Below are 13,446 nucleotides of genomic sequence, written 5' to 3'. Positions count from 1 at the left end.
ATTTGACTTTGGAAAATGTATTGGTGAGAGTTTCCCTGATGAGGTTTGTTGTTTTGTTGTCTAGACCTAATTCTTTGAGTAAAGAAAGGAGACTTTCCCAGTCTAGTGAGTCATACGCCTTTTGGAAGTCAATAAAGGTGATGACATATGTTTTTGCCCTAGATTTCTGGTATGCCATGAGATTTTTAAGGTTCAGGATCTCCCCTTTCTGAATCCTGCTTGATATTCACCCAGCTGATGATCTAACTGTGGTTCTGTCCTATTAAGTAAGGCCTTTGAGAATATCTTATATGTAATATCCAAAAGTGATATGCCTCTATAGTTGTTGGGGTTCATTTTATCCCCCTTCTTGTGGATTGGGTGGATGAGGGCCATCTTCCATTCTTCTGGAATTCTTTCTTTGACCCAGATTTCTTCCTTCCTTTGTTTCAATAGATCGTCACATTCTTCCGACCACCAAGCATGTTTTTTGACTTTTGTTATAGGGGCATTTTTTTCAGCTTTTGATAATAAGTTCTGTTTTATTTGATCCCAATTTTGTTTTCTTTGTTTTGTTTTGTTTTGTTTTCTTGTTTTCTTGTATTCTTTTGAATTTAAAATTTTCTCCGGGTCATATCGTTTGCTTGTGTGTTTAAGGACCTTGTCTCTCCTTCTGGGGATGATTTTGATCTTTATCTTCGACATGTAATGGTCCGAGTCTAAATTAGCTCCCCTGAGGACTTTGACATTTTGTATTTCCGACCCTTTGTATTCACTATTGCGTGATTCTGTGGTGGTTGGTAGTGTGGTGTGTTGTCGAATATGGAGAGGAGCGTGTTGAGACCATGGTATTGAATAGGTGGACCCTTCTCTACCCTCTGATAGTGATCAGTTGTCAATATGGACCATAATGAAACTCATAACTTACGAATTGAGACAAACACTAACACCCAGTCCCTGATCCAGAAGAATTAATCAGACTTATTAAAGATCCCCGAGTTGTCCGGGAATTGAACCTCGGGATCCTGTGAACTGAATGCCTCAACGCTGACCATGCAGTCGGACAGAAACATTCCCTCCAGATATTTCCTAATCTGCTCAAAACATAATTATCCCGTGAAGAGGCAGTCCCTGCAAACAAATGTCTCTAACCGGGACATAAATATCAGTGATAGCACTGATCTTACAAATGGTAAGGAAAACTGTTGCTTTGTTAAAGAGGAGATTGAAGAATCTGAAATGTAATTTCATGAGAACACAGAATAAACTACGTTTTGCTAAAGCTAAAATGCATTTTCTTAGAAAAATCCTCAAAAATAGTAGATGTTACAGATGTGAAAATTGGTATGTGAAATCTCCTTTAAATATAAGAAACACATAATTTTTTTTGGAAAATCCACGTATGAAGGTGAAACAATTGAAAAATTGGGTAATTTTTAAAATGAGTATATCTACAGTATATTTCAAAAACTTAACATGTACCAGACATGAGAATTGGTATTTGGAATCTCCTTTAAAAATAAAGAAACCTGTATTTTCGTTTTCACAAAATCCACTTAAGGGATTGGATGAAAAGGAGTTGAATTCTGTTTATGAGGATACTTTTATCTCAAAAACTGAATATTACAGACTTGAACATTGTTATTTGGAAACTCCTTTAAAAATAAAGAAACATGTTTTTTTTTTTTTTTTTTTTTTTTTTTTTTTGAAAATGTACTTATTTGGAGAGAAAGGACTCATACGGTATTTGAAATCTCTTTTTAAAATAAACACTTTTTTTTTTCGACTTGAGAGGACTGTATTTCACATGTACAGTATATCTCAAAATCTTAGCATGTTATGGATGTAAAACCTGGAATTTGGTATTTAGCTCTGCCAGTAGCCTGGTCATTTTAGCCCCAAAAGGCAATATCACAAACGTGGTTTACAAAGAGGTTCTGGGATAAATGAAATCCAACTTTTCAGTGAGTTTTTATTCTTTAGGGATTTTCAGATAATGTCTTAGTGCAGTACTGAGTAAGGATTACTTTGATCAAATGAAGAAACCCATGTGAGCAAAGCTGCAGGTAACAGCTAGTTTCAGATATAAAATCAAAGAGCAGTTTCACAAAATCAGAACGATTCACCTCTCTCAGCAAAAAAGCAGAAAATTTTATTTGATACAATGTTAAAGAAATACCAGTTGAAAAGTAAAACAAAAATGAGGTATAGTTATATATTTCCTTGGGATTCTCTTGTTTTAAAATAAATTCTCCCAAGGGTTATCGGCACTGTTTAAATCATGACTTAATTTGCCTTCTGAAGCTCATTTGAAAAAATTGGTGAAGGGCCTTAAATGTTTTTATGGCATAAATGATCATCCTGCTGCTGCCATAGCACAATCTTTTAGTGTAAAGAAGTAGCATGCATGCCAAGGATGGTGTAAAGCTTAGTGAAGAAATTTGCTTTAACTCTAGTTTGTTATAAGTAAACAGGTTTATTGATTTGGGGACATTTACTTCAGAGGAAAGCAAGGATCACTTGGCAAATCATGCTCCTAGTTTTCATGTTTGTTCGCTTTCTATTCAACTGGATCCAACCCATAACCATATTAGCCAGAATAGCACCCCTGGTGACATAATTTCAAAACTTCTCATTCAGGTCGTCATACAGTTGGAGCAAGTGGGTGTAGGAATCAGTGGTTTCATGTCAGATGGCATCCAGTCGAGTAAAAAGTTATGGAAATGTTTAAGATTATCCAGCAACGAAAAGAATCTAAAGTCTTCAGTTTGCAATTCAGCTGACTCTAGCAGAAAACTAGCATTTTCAGACACACCAGATATATGTGAGTGTATAAGAAAAAAATTCCATGACGAACTACAGGTTAAATACAATGGTGATATTGTTGATTATTAATTTTACAGGAAAGTTTATGAATGTGGCACATCTCCTGAAATTTACGGATTGGAAGTTTGCTATAAACTCACCTCTGCCCATCATCATCATCGTTGTCCAACTCCAGTTTTCCAGGTGTGGTATACGAGCCCCTTCCATTTTGTTCGGTTCATGAACCATTCTTTGTTCACAATCCGCTCCCAATCCTGTCCTCTCTCCTCTACATCCTTCTTCACTAAGTCTGTCCATTTTTCTCTAGGTCTGCCCACTGGTCTCTTTCCTCTTATTTCTCTTTCATACTCTTTTCTTGCAGACCTATTGGCACTCATTCTTTTCACATGACCAGACGACTTCAGTCTTGCCTTTTGGATCTTCTGGAGTAAGGAGTCTTCTCTGACTTTCATTTCTGATTTTATCCTTCCTGATCTTCTGGATCATTGTGCATAGGAACTTCATTTCTGCTGTCCATATGGATCCTAATTCTTTTCAATGGATGAATGTAAGGCAGGCATTTCAACTATTCAGTAGATCTGTTGCTAATAGTTTAGAACTCTATTGGAGTATTAATTCAGAGGGCATAGAAGACAGTGAAGCAACAGAAAATTTCACAATTGATTAAAAATGCCTGATTGGTGCATTCAATTCATCCAGCCCTATTCAAGTACAGTATGAAGGATCACAGACAGGCACATGACACTTTAGTCAAGTGGCACAATATCCTCAGAGATACTCAATACATTTGCTTTGCAAAGAACACTGGAGTTCTTGAGAGTTACTTTAGAAAGTACTTTAGAAGTGCCTGAATATTTGTGGGAAAACAATTTTGGTAACCTGCGATCACTAAGTTGTGACGATCATCTGTCTGCTGTTGACTTTCTACATTTACATATGCTGCAGTCCATTTACATACCAACTAAACTTGCTTTATCCTGTGGCAAAAACTGTGAGTACCAAGCTGAGTACAAAAATTGTGCAATAAAATTACGAGCCGAAGATAAAATCAGAGAAAAAATGTGGATCTTGAAGATGAAATTCAAATACTGGACTGGGAAAACAGTTACCTGACTTACGTGAGTAGAGTTTTGGCAAATAATGTTTAGAGTACTATTTAGCTGGATAGTGTGAAATATTTTTAAAGTGACATAGTGTAAATTATGACCACCTTTAATCCATGGCAAACCGACTGATAATGTATCGGTACCTAGTTTACGAACACTAATTAATTTCGTGTCTACACAGAGCAGCACATATCTTAAGTATGCAGTGTGAATTGTTCATAATCCGCTGTAGCTAGTAGGAAAGATTGTGGAAAAGCTGTCTTGTGCTAATAGTTTGTTGCGGGATGTAGCTGTTGAGTGTTTGGATAGTTTAGATGTTATTAAAGAGAAATCATCACACTTGGGAGCTACTTCCAAGACAGATAAATCATCTTGAAAAATACTCCAAAGTGTCCAACTGTTGAAATTATCTTCAAATGTGAGTTGCATGTATCGTTTTATTACGTAGAATAGAAGCAAGTGTAGTGCTGTACGTGACTCTGTTAATTGCACGGTGTGGCACAAGTGTTACCAGTGCCATCTGTGCAGTGGTCCATGGTAACTCGTGGAGAGCTTACGTTTCCTCTTCTATACACTATGGTGGGACTTTAAAAGGGGATTAATTTACACAAAAGATATTGAAGTTTACAGCATCTTTTATTCTATCTCATGCGTTTCTCATTATTGTGAGGAAGGAAAAGGGCAGTACTGGTAGCAAGTAAGATGCACTGTAACATTATCATGGTCAAATGGAGAGAACAGACTTGAAAAATCAAGATCACTTGCGTGAACTCTTTGTGCGAGTTCCATCTTCTGACCTACAAATGCAGGAAAATAAAATCATAGAAAATGTATTATTAAAAGATTATTTTCTCTTTGAAGGTAACTGGGACATACGTCCCAAAAATAATTTTTGGGACACCAGGTCATAGATCTCTGGAATATCCAGTACATATCGCAACACTAGTTTAGTGTTGTGAAATGTAGGTACTGTATAATATCTTGGCGTACAGTATATGTATCATTTACAATGATGTGTGTGCAAAATTTCAGTAAAAGTGCTAAAACTGTATTGAACATGTTTTGTATCTGTTAATACTGTGCATATTTGATTGTCTTCTGCTTAATATGCAGTTCCGGTTAATGCAAGTTAATGTGTGCTCTCTTGAAGAGCATTTTACTGGGATTTTGCTGTAATTATGTTTTGAATAATGAGGAATAAATTAAGAACAATCATTTAGTTGTTTTTATGCCTGATGACAATCAGAATGATTGTGTGCATTGTGAAGTGTTCATAATGCGCTGTTGCACGAGTAATGTATGATTTTTTTTCATGTTAATAAATGAATTAATCAGTTGATTTTGTTTCAGTTATCCCTTGTTGAATCTCCCATTACCTGGAAATGTGCCTCAGCAATTGTTGGGCAACCTCTCCGTACGGGGATATAACAATAGTATCCGAGAAACTGGTGAGATGCAAATCCCTCGCTGGTATAGTGGCCAGCCTTTGGTCTATGTGCAACAGGTTAGTTCTAAATTACAGTACATTGCAGTCTGTTATGTCATACTATTGTCAGTCAAGATTTATGTATTTAGTTACATGCATGAGTATTTCTTTCAGTGTGTTTAGGTATCTGTCTTCATAGTGAAACTTGCTGGCAGAAATTCAGAGTCTTAATACTTTGTATTGTTGTACAACTTTTAAAGAAATATGAAATTCTGTTTATTTACCTGTTGTGGTGGTATAATCATAAATTTTAAATAAATCTGTAGGGCTCTAGATTGGCTAGTTCATTTCCAGACCTTTAATTTTTTTGTAGCCTACCTGTTATGGTCGTAATGGCAGACTGTGTTGACGTTGATTGGAGAACCATGGAGAATTCAAAGCCAGGTTTTGATACCTTTGAGCATGCTCTCTCGTTGTCATGGCACATGTTTAAAAATCTGGTTCTTCCAGTAAATGATAAAATGTAATTCTTTGAAAGTCTGGCAATTCTGAATCATCATTCATGGCAAGAAACACTTTATCAGTTGTAGGAAGTTTGTTATGAAAATGGAACTCTAAGACATTTTTTGTCACAGTCGTCAATTCTTTCCATAATTTTATACCTGCAGTGTCCTTTTCTTTGGTGACCGTAATTTGTGGGTAGCTTTATATTCCCCTGCTACTCAATAAATGGATGCTTCACTTTAGTCTGTATTAAATGGGAAACCATTTAGCGGTTGTTTTTATAAAATAAAAATATTTTGGATTAGCGTAAGTGATACTTAATTTTTCATGGAGCGCACTGCATTGAGTGGGTGGGATAATGCGACCATATAAAGGCTGCTTGGTTGGACAATTCTGAGTAGCCTTTCGAGGCCAAAACACTTCCATTTGACACAGGAACTTCTTTGGAAAGAACTACCTTCCTCATTATGTCTGAAACTAATGTAGTGAGATTTAGTTCTACTTCTGCTTCATTTGTGTTTAGGTTCATGGTTGTTGTTGTGGTGGTGGTGGTGGTGGTGGTGGTGGGGTGTTTTTTTTTTTTTTGTGGCTCTGCTCTGGTAACATTCTTTTACACTACTTTTTGGGAGAACTAATAATTATTTATTTTTAGCAGTGCCCTTAGAGCTTGACATTTCCAAACTCTGTAAATTCAGGGAAAATACAGTGATAAATAAAGTAGTTGCTGAAGACTCCAATACTATAGAAATTTAAAACCCAATACTAAATAGCACTGTAAATGAAGCGTCGGTCTGCTTTGAATGTCTTCGAGTGCCGGTCTCGCAGGCAGTGTTCCATATTATCTGACACTTGTCACCTCTGATGGCACGCACTCAGGCTTGTGCACATCTTCTGTTGAGACTGTTAATAAACAGTTGTTGCATTCTGCCTACAGAAAATGATAATTTCAGTGATGACTTGACTGTGTCTCCTTGATAATGTTTCCTGCCATAAAGGAAGGTGTATGCAAGAATGGCTTGTGGACTGTAAGGTTCTGGAAATGAACTAGCCAATTCAGTGTTCTCCCCAGAAATTTTCGTCAGCCGGGTGGCAGGAATGAGTAGCCATGCGGGGAATACTACGTAAAAAATGAAGAAATAAAATTTCAATTTATACCCCTCAGGACATTAATAATAATAACAACAACAACAACAACATCATCAACAACAACAACAACATCAACAACAACAACAACAACACCACCACCACCACCACCACCACCACATCAGTTTCGATGTTCCATTTTACTCTTAGGCGTACTAGATGGCAGACAGTGTAAACCGAATCTCTCTTGGGCGAAAAGGCTAAGTTTTAGTGAATTACGGTGGGTAAACATCAAATATGTTACCAGAGATCTTTTACATGCTGACATCGTACGACACAGAATGTTGCCCTTCAAAAATCCACATTAACAGTAATATCAGACAGGTAAACATTTACTAATTTAGTGTTGTTATCACAAACAAGATGTTCTAGTGTTCTACTGCTCGTTCATAATCAAACACCCACTTTTGACGTCATGAGGAATTGAGTGCTCTCGTGCAATTCCACGCTAATCCAGACACTGCTCACACACGACACCACGTTTTAGTCATGGTAAACAATTAAACTCCGATATAATTAATGCAGTATATTAACAGTAATGAAGATTTATCATTTAAATGAACAGTTTTACAGTATTTACATTTTAATTTGGAACATGCGATGACCCCAGTATTAATATGAAACTAGCATGTTTCTGGGTTATGTTAGCCGGGTGGTCTGTAAAAAATGGCAGGGCTGTGCGCCCACTAAAATGGTCCAAGGGAGAACACTGCAATCTAGAGCCCTGCTTCATGTCAGATTCCACCAGCCTACATCATGAACTACAGCTACAACTCTTCAGGAATGGGTCACTATATAACATTAAAACTGTTAACAAAAGAAAAGCATGGGTTCACCCTGTATGAATGCATCCTATCAGGAATTTTGTCATAGGGTCAGATGGTTTTGAATTTTGAGTAGACATCGGCATATTTTTGAACAAAGTGTTCGGTGATACATGGTTTATTTGACTGAGTTCAGGATATTAGTTTTGACATGTTAAGTAGGGCCTGCATGATGTTGGCATGTCTGAGATATTGGTAGGAATAGTAAGTGTCATAATTGAAGAATTATAAGCATCATTTAAGATATAAAAACAGTAATGTATTGAATTGTACAAAGAGACTACCTACTTAAGTACACTAGTAACCGCCTTGATGAGTCGATTATATCTGTACCTTTTCTTCCTTTCTTCTTCTTTACCCATGTTCTCATTTCCAGATGGAGTCTGGATAGGACAATGTACCAAAGCCTGAATTCATACTGTGTGCTTACCACTCCTCTTCTAACACTTTACTGCTTCCTCAAGCTTCAAATACTTCTGTTGTTGAATCCTTTCATCTTATTCTAGGTCATCCTTTAGATTTCTTTCTAACAATTATTTACATTAGAGCTTTCTTTTGAATTCTCTTCGACATTCTTCTCATATCTGTCCATTCGTGAATGAAGATGATGATGTTATTTTGCTTTATGTCCCACTAACTGCCATACTTTCATGATTGAAGATGAATAAGGTTAAGACATGTAATACTACAAAAAACAAATACTCTAATGATTTTGTTATGGTCTCCTTTAAACTTGAATCTTTCATCTTTCTACAGGTAGTAATTAAGACTGCTGTGTGCCCATGGACTGAAGATATGGTCTTAACTGATGCATTTCGTGCACCATTGGCTGAAGTATTCAAATTGCTGGAAGTGGTTCGGAATTATCAGCATGAAAACAGGTTAACAATAACTTCTTTTGTGCAGTTTTGATTGTATATACAATAATATATTATTGGAATTAGTGTTACATACTTCAATGTGAACATGTTGAAGATTTCTGTGCATGATACCACATAACCATATCATCATATATTGTATTTTAAATAGACTCAGTTTTGCATTTTGTCAGTATTACTGCTCTTGAAGCCTCCATGTACATGTCCAGTCTGTGAATTAGGAATTTTTGGTTTGCACAACCAAACTTACTCCTCCCTAATTATTTTACAATTTGAAATTTTAAGTGTTGGTACCTAATTGTATGCATTTGAGTTAACATATGAGTCCCTTGGTACAAAACCTGCTAAAGAGCATGTTTTTCAAATTTGAGTTAATGGTACCAATGGAAAACTCTCAGAGCATCTACATGCCTGTGAAACTTTCCATTTGCAAACCCTGTAAATAGTTTAAAACGGCAAAAAGAAAATTCTGTCAGCTTGCAAAACCTGCTAAATTTTGAGATGGTTGCAGATGCAAAACTTGCTAAATTACATAAGCAACATGGCCACTCGTTAGGATACATATACAAAACCAGCTAAATATTTTATTTCAACACAAGTCCTAACATCGCGTAAAGCATCGTGTTATCATGAAAACACATGTTTAAGTTATAAATGTAGGACAAGAATAGACAAATAGGACTAAGATAGACACAGCTAATGGTAGATAATGGAAAGTTACATAATATATTGTCATGAAAAGTTTCTTTCTAATTTTAATGGGACTGGAAATATTGTCCAGGCAGTACTTTGAAGGAAACCGGACAGTGGCGTTTCCAGTTTTGAAAAGCTCATAAACTTATGATAATGAAGAATAAAAGTAAGACTATTTGCCTCGTTCAAGGAGAATTATTGTTTTATAATTTCCAATCTGGACAGCTGAAGAGCTTGAACGAAAGAAGGAAGTCTGTTCGGTACAAACTACTTCCTAATTCCATCACCAAGAGTATCGACCTTAAGAGCCAGAAATTGAATGATGTCAAAACATTACTCAAAAACACTATGGAGACATCTGGGAGGAGCTAGAAACACTCAAGTTCTTTTTGGCCCTTTTCATGAAACACGACCGCCTACTGGGCAATAAAGATATTGACATGGATGGAGAGATGTTCGATTTGATGCATGCTAAAGACGGTGAGATTTCTTTTCCAATCTTTTACTACAAATTTTTAGTTAATATTTTTGGTCATTATGATGTAAAAGTTTTGCTTCCTTAAAAGCAGTGATTGCCATTTTTCTTTTCTATTTTGCAAGCACGATTTGTTTCGTTAAATTTAAAAGTCATCACAATACTGTATTTCATTGCATAATTGTCGCACTTTTAATACCAACATTTTTGAAATAATAGTACGATGTGACCATTACACAAAGAATATTTTAATACCAGAATTTGTTTTACTGAAAAATTAATTTATTAACTCTTAGAGTGCCGGGGAGCACGATCGCGCTTCTCTGTAGCCTAGCGAAAAGTGCCAGGAGCACGATCGCGCTCCGTGTTGCAGCTGTCTATGTAAGTCGTAATAGTTTGCACATATCTGACAGATGGCAGCTCCAGTCGGAATCACTCTGTAGTAGATACTAGATAGTTTCTAAATCTACCACTTGAACCTCTGTGCGACATGTTGTGTTTATGTTATGATTTTTTTCTATTTCAGCTGTTTGGCGCGTACCTGTAGACCATTATGTTCGTAATAATGGCGACTAGTTCTCGTATTGTGTTTGAAATTGATGATGATTTGGTACAGTATAGTGATTACTTGAGTGATGATTCCGATTATATCGAGTCAGGCGATGATTCAGATGATACTGAGAGTAATAATAATGCCGGTAACGTTTCAAACAATGACGATAGTGATTATGTTATCCGACTTACTCGTGTGCCAGTGATGCATGAAATTTCCGATACAGACGGTAATGATAGTGACGGGAATAATGATGGAATTGACGGAGACAGTAATGACGATGATGACCAGATTGCGGATTTCCGTAAAATTCAGTCCGATCACGACATGCAATTTTAGCCCTCTCCTGCATTTCTTGAGACGCCCGGCCTTAAACTGTACCTCCTCCTGCTGCTAGACGAAGTCGGTATTTTAATCCATTTTTACAAGAACTATTATTCCTAAAACACTGATATTTTACAAACTAGTAAACAATGCATCAGTGTGCACAGGAACATCAAATTTAGGTGAGTACAATCAAAATACTAGGATATACTGAGATCCAAATTTGAATTTTAAAATTTTTCAAAAATTGCAGGAACAAATTTAATTTTTTTGCTCGGAAGTATGAATTATTTTCGTGATGTTAATATAATGAGTGAAGAGAGGGTTCACTTAGCTACAAGAAAATGTAACTACAATGAGATATCTTGAAAAGTGAGGATAGGATAGGCTTTTATCTTCGGTGCTGCATAATAGGTATTTTCTCTCTGGCATTCTTAGCAACCACAGTAGTAAGGGAGCCGGCACTGAGAGGGTTAATAAATTGTATTTTATACCAGTTTAAAGTGCATGTAATACTTGCGTATATACATCAGAGTAATTAAAATAGTCCAAATCAGAATTCATAATTTATTCGCAGCAGTTCGGCAAACGTTACTCCAATCTGGAAATAAAAATGAACTTATTAAGTTAATATTCATTAATCAGAGCATTCAAGTTAAAATATTACTGTGGCAAAAAAAAAAAAAATTGTGTTGTTGTGAAATAAGGAGTTCCCAATAAACTGTTTACTCAAAATCTTCTGTGTTGCTGTCACTGGTTTCGGTATCTGATGCACTGTCCTCGCTGCTGCTCATACCAGTATCAGATTCTTCGTAACTCTGCCACACTACATCATCTTCGGATCCGTCTCGTGTTTGAAATCTAAGTCTTTTTGAAGCTCTTGGAAACCATTTCAGGTGGCATAAGGTCCCAACTCTTCATTGCGCATGAGTATAATAATACCAATGTAAATGGTCCTTTATTGGACCCAGCTGATTCATTCCTGGTTGCCAGCGTTTCGCCCCAGTGTGCTAAGTTGGGCAACCAGGAATGAGTTAGCTAGAAAACTTATAATGTCCAATAACGGACCATTTATATTGGTATTTCATCATTTCATCCTCATCACGACACACAGGTCGCCTACAGGTGTCAAATTGAAAGACCTGCATCTGGCGAGCCAAACGTCCTCGGACACTTCTGTCATTAAAAGCCATACGCCATTTCATTTTATCATCCAATCATTGTGAAATCGACGTACGTGGTCTTTAAATGGTTTAATACATACATCCAATGGTCTAAAGTAGTTGTTAGGCCACTGTGAATGACTAGCTGTCATGTCGTATTTTCATTGAGAAGTTGCTTCATGAGGGACCTTAGAAACTATCTAAAACTAGCAAAGCTGGCTGTTCCAAAATTCATAGACAAGAAAAAAGTCAGACTTGATACAACTCTCTAGCAGGTTTTGCAAGTTGAAGTCAAATTTGACCTGTTTTGCAAATCTGATTCTGATCAAGATTGTCTATGTGGCTGCAAAACCTGCGGAAATATATTTGCAAATTGTCAGCCAGCAACTAAAAGCGTCAGCAAGGACTTGGGGGCAGAACGTTAAAGGGCTCAGCCTCGACTGGGAGGAATTCAAGAAAGAATTCGTCCAAAGATTTGACTCTGAGGCTGTCCAAACTTCAGTACAAAAGAAGTTCCTAACTGAACCCAGCGGAATGAGAGCAGGAGCATTCTTAATTAAAAAACTCCAGCTCTTTAAGAGAGTCCACTAAGAGAAAAATATTGACATGAACGTCCCCTATTAGTTGAACTGCTACGTGATAAGGTTCGATCACTTGTTAAGGTGGCACAACCAAACACATTTGAAGAGCTCCGTCACATCATAGTAAAATTAGACGAAGAAACAAGTTACCATGCCTCAAAAACGAAAACCTCAACCGCGGATGAACCCCGGAGATGCTACCGATGTGGGCGGACTGGACATCTAAAAGACCGCTGCCCGGAAAACTAGATCGGGACTGTTCGAGTCGGGGAAGGATGGTTCCGGAAGAATGACGAAGCCCCGGAGGCATTACACCTGGCTAGAAGGTGAACATATTGGTCAAATCTATAGTGATGATGAACCTAATCCACCCTACCCAGCTATTAACTTGACGATTAATGACAGGCCTTCCGTCACTGTCCTGGATATTCAAGCTTCACACTCATTTGCGGATATGAATGTAGCAAAGTTATTAAATCCCCTTCATCCTGCTACAGTGACAGCAGTCAAGGGAGCAACCCATGACATACATTACAAGATTGAGGGTTGTACCCTTCTTCAAGCCAAGTGCTCTACCGAAATTATGGATATACTGGTAAAGGTTGTGAAGGATTTGATACCTGACATAATATTAGGACACGACTTCTTAACTAAATATGGGGTAGTAATAGATTATACAGCCAACGAAATATTCTTTGGTAATAAAGAAAAACAGAATTAGGTTGGCATGGGTAGAAAATAAAGCCTATGAGTCAGAAACGTTGGAAACCAATGTATTGGCCGAACCGAAAACAGTGCCGTTGAGGGTGGAGGAGAAGGAAGACCTTGAGAAGTTGCTAAAGAAGTTCCCGGAGGTCAATACGGATAGGATTGGATTTACCACAACGGTAAAACATAAAATTATTTGTAAGGATAATGCCCCGGTTAAACAAAGGCCTTCCCCACTTAACCCAGATAAATGAAAATTTGTA

The 13,446-nt window shown here is 37.0% G+C and overlaps 1 protein-coding gene across 3 annotated transcripts in view; it reads left to right on the top strand.

Annotated features, from left to right (window-relative positions):
- SCAP (SREBP cleavage activating protein) overlaps window positions 1-13,446 on the top strand; it is a 364,198-nt gene that overhangs the window by 148,036 nt on the left and 202,716 nt on the right. For all 3 annotated transcript variants that reach the window (XM_067148878.2, XM_067148879.2, XM_067148880.2), the window contains exons 3-4: window positions 5,262-5,415; window positions 8,565-8,689. In XM_067148878.2, coding sequence (XP_067004979.2) covers window positions 5,262-5,415; window positions 8,565-8,689 — 279 coding nt within the window. The remainder of the gene's footprint in view (window positions 1-5,261; window positions 5,416-8,564; window positions 8,690-13,446) is intronic.

The sequence above is a fragment of the Anabrus simplex genome, chromosome 6 (genome assembly GCF_040414725.1).
Source record: "Anabrus simplex isolate iqAnaSimp1 chromosome 6, ASM4041472v1, whole genome shotgun sequence".
NCBI lineage: Eukaryota > Metazoa > Arthropoda > Insecta > Orthoptera > Tettigoniidae > Anabrus > Anabrus simplex.
This window is presented reverse-complemented; position numbering and strand designations above follow the sequence as displayed.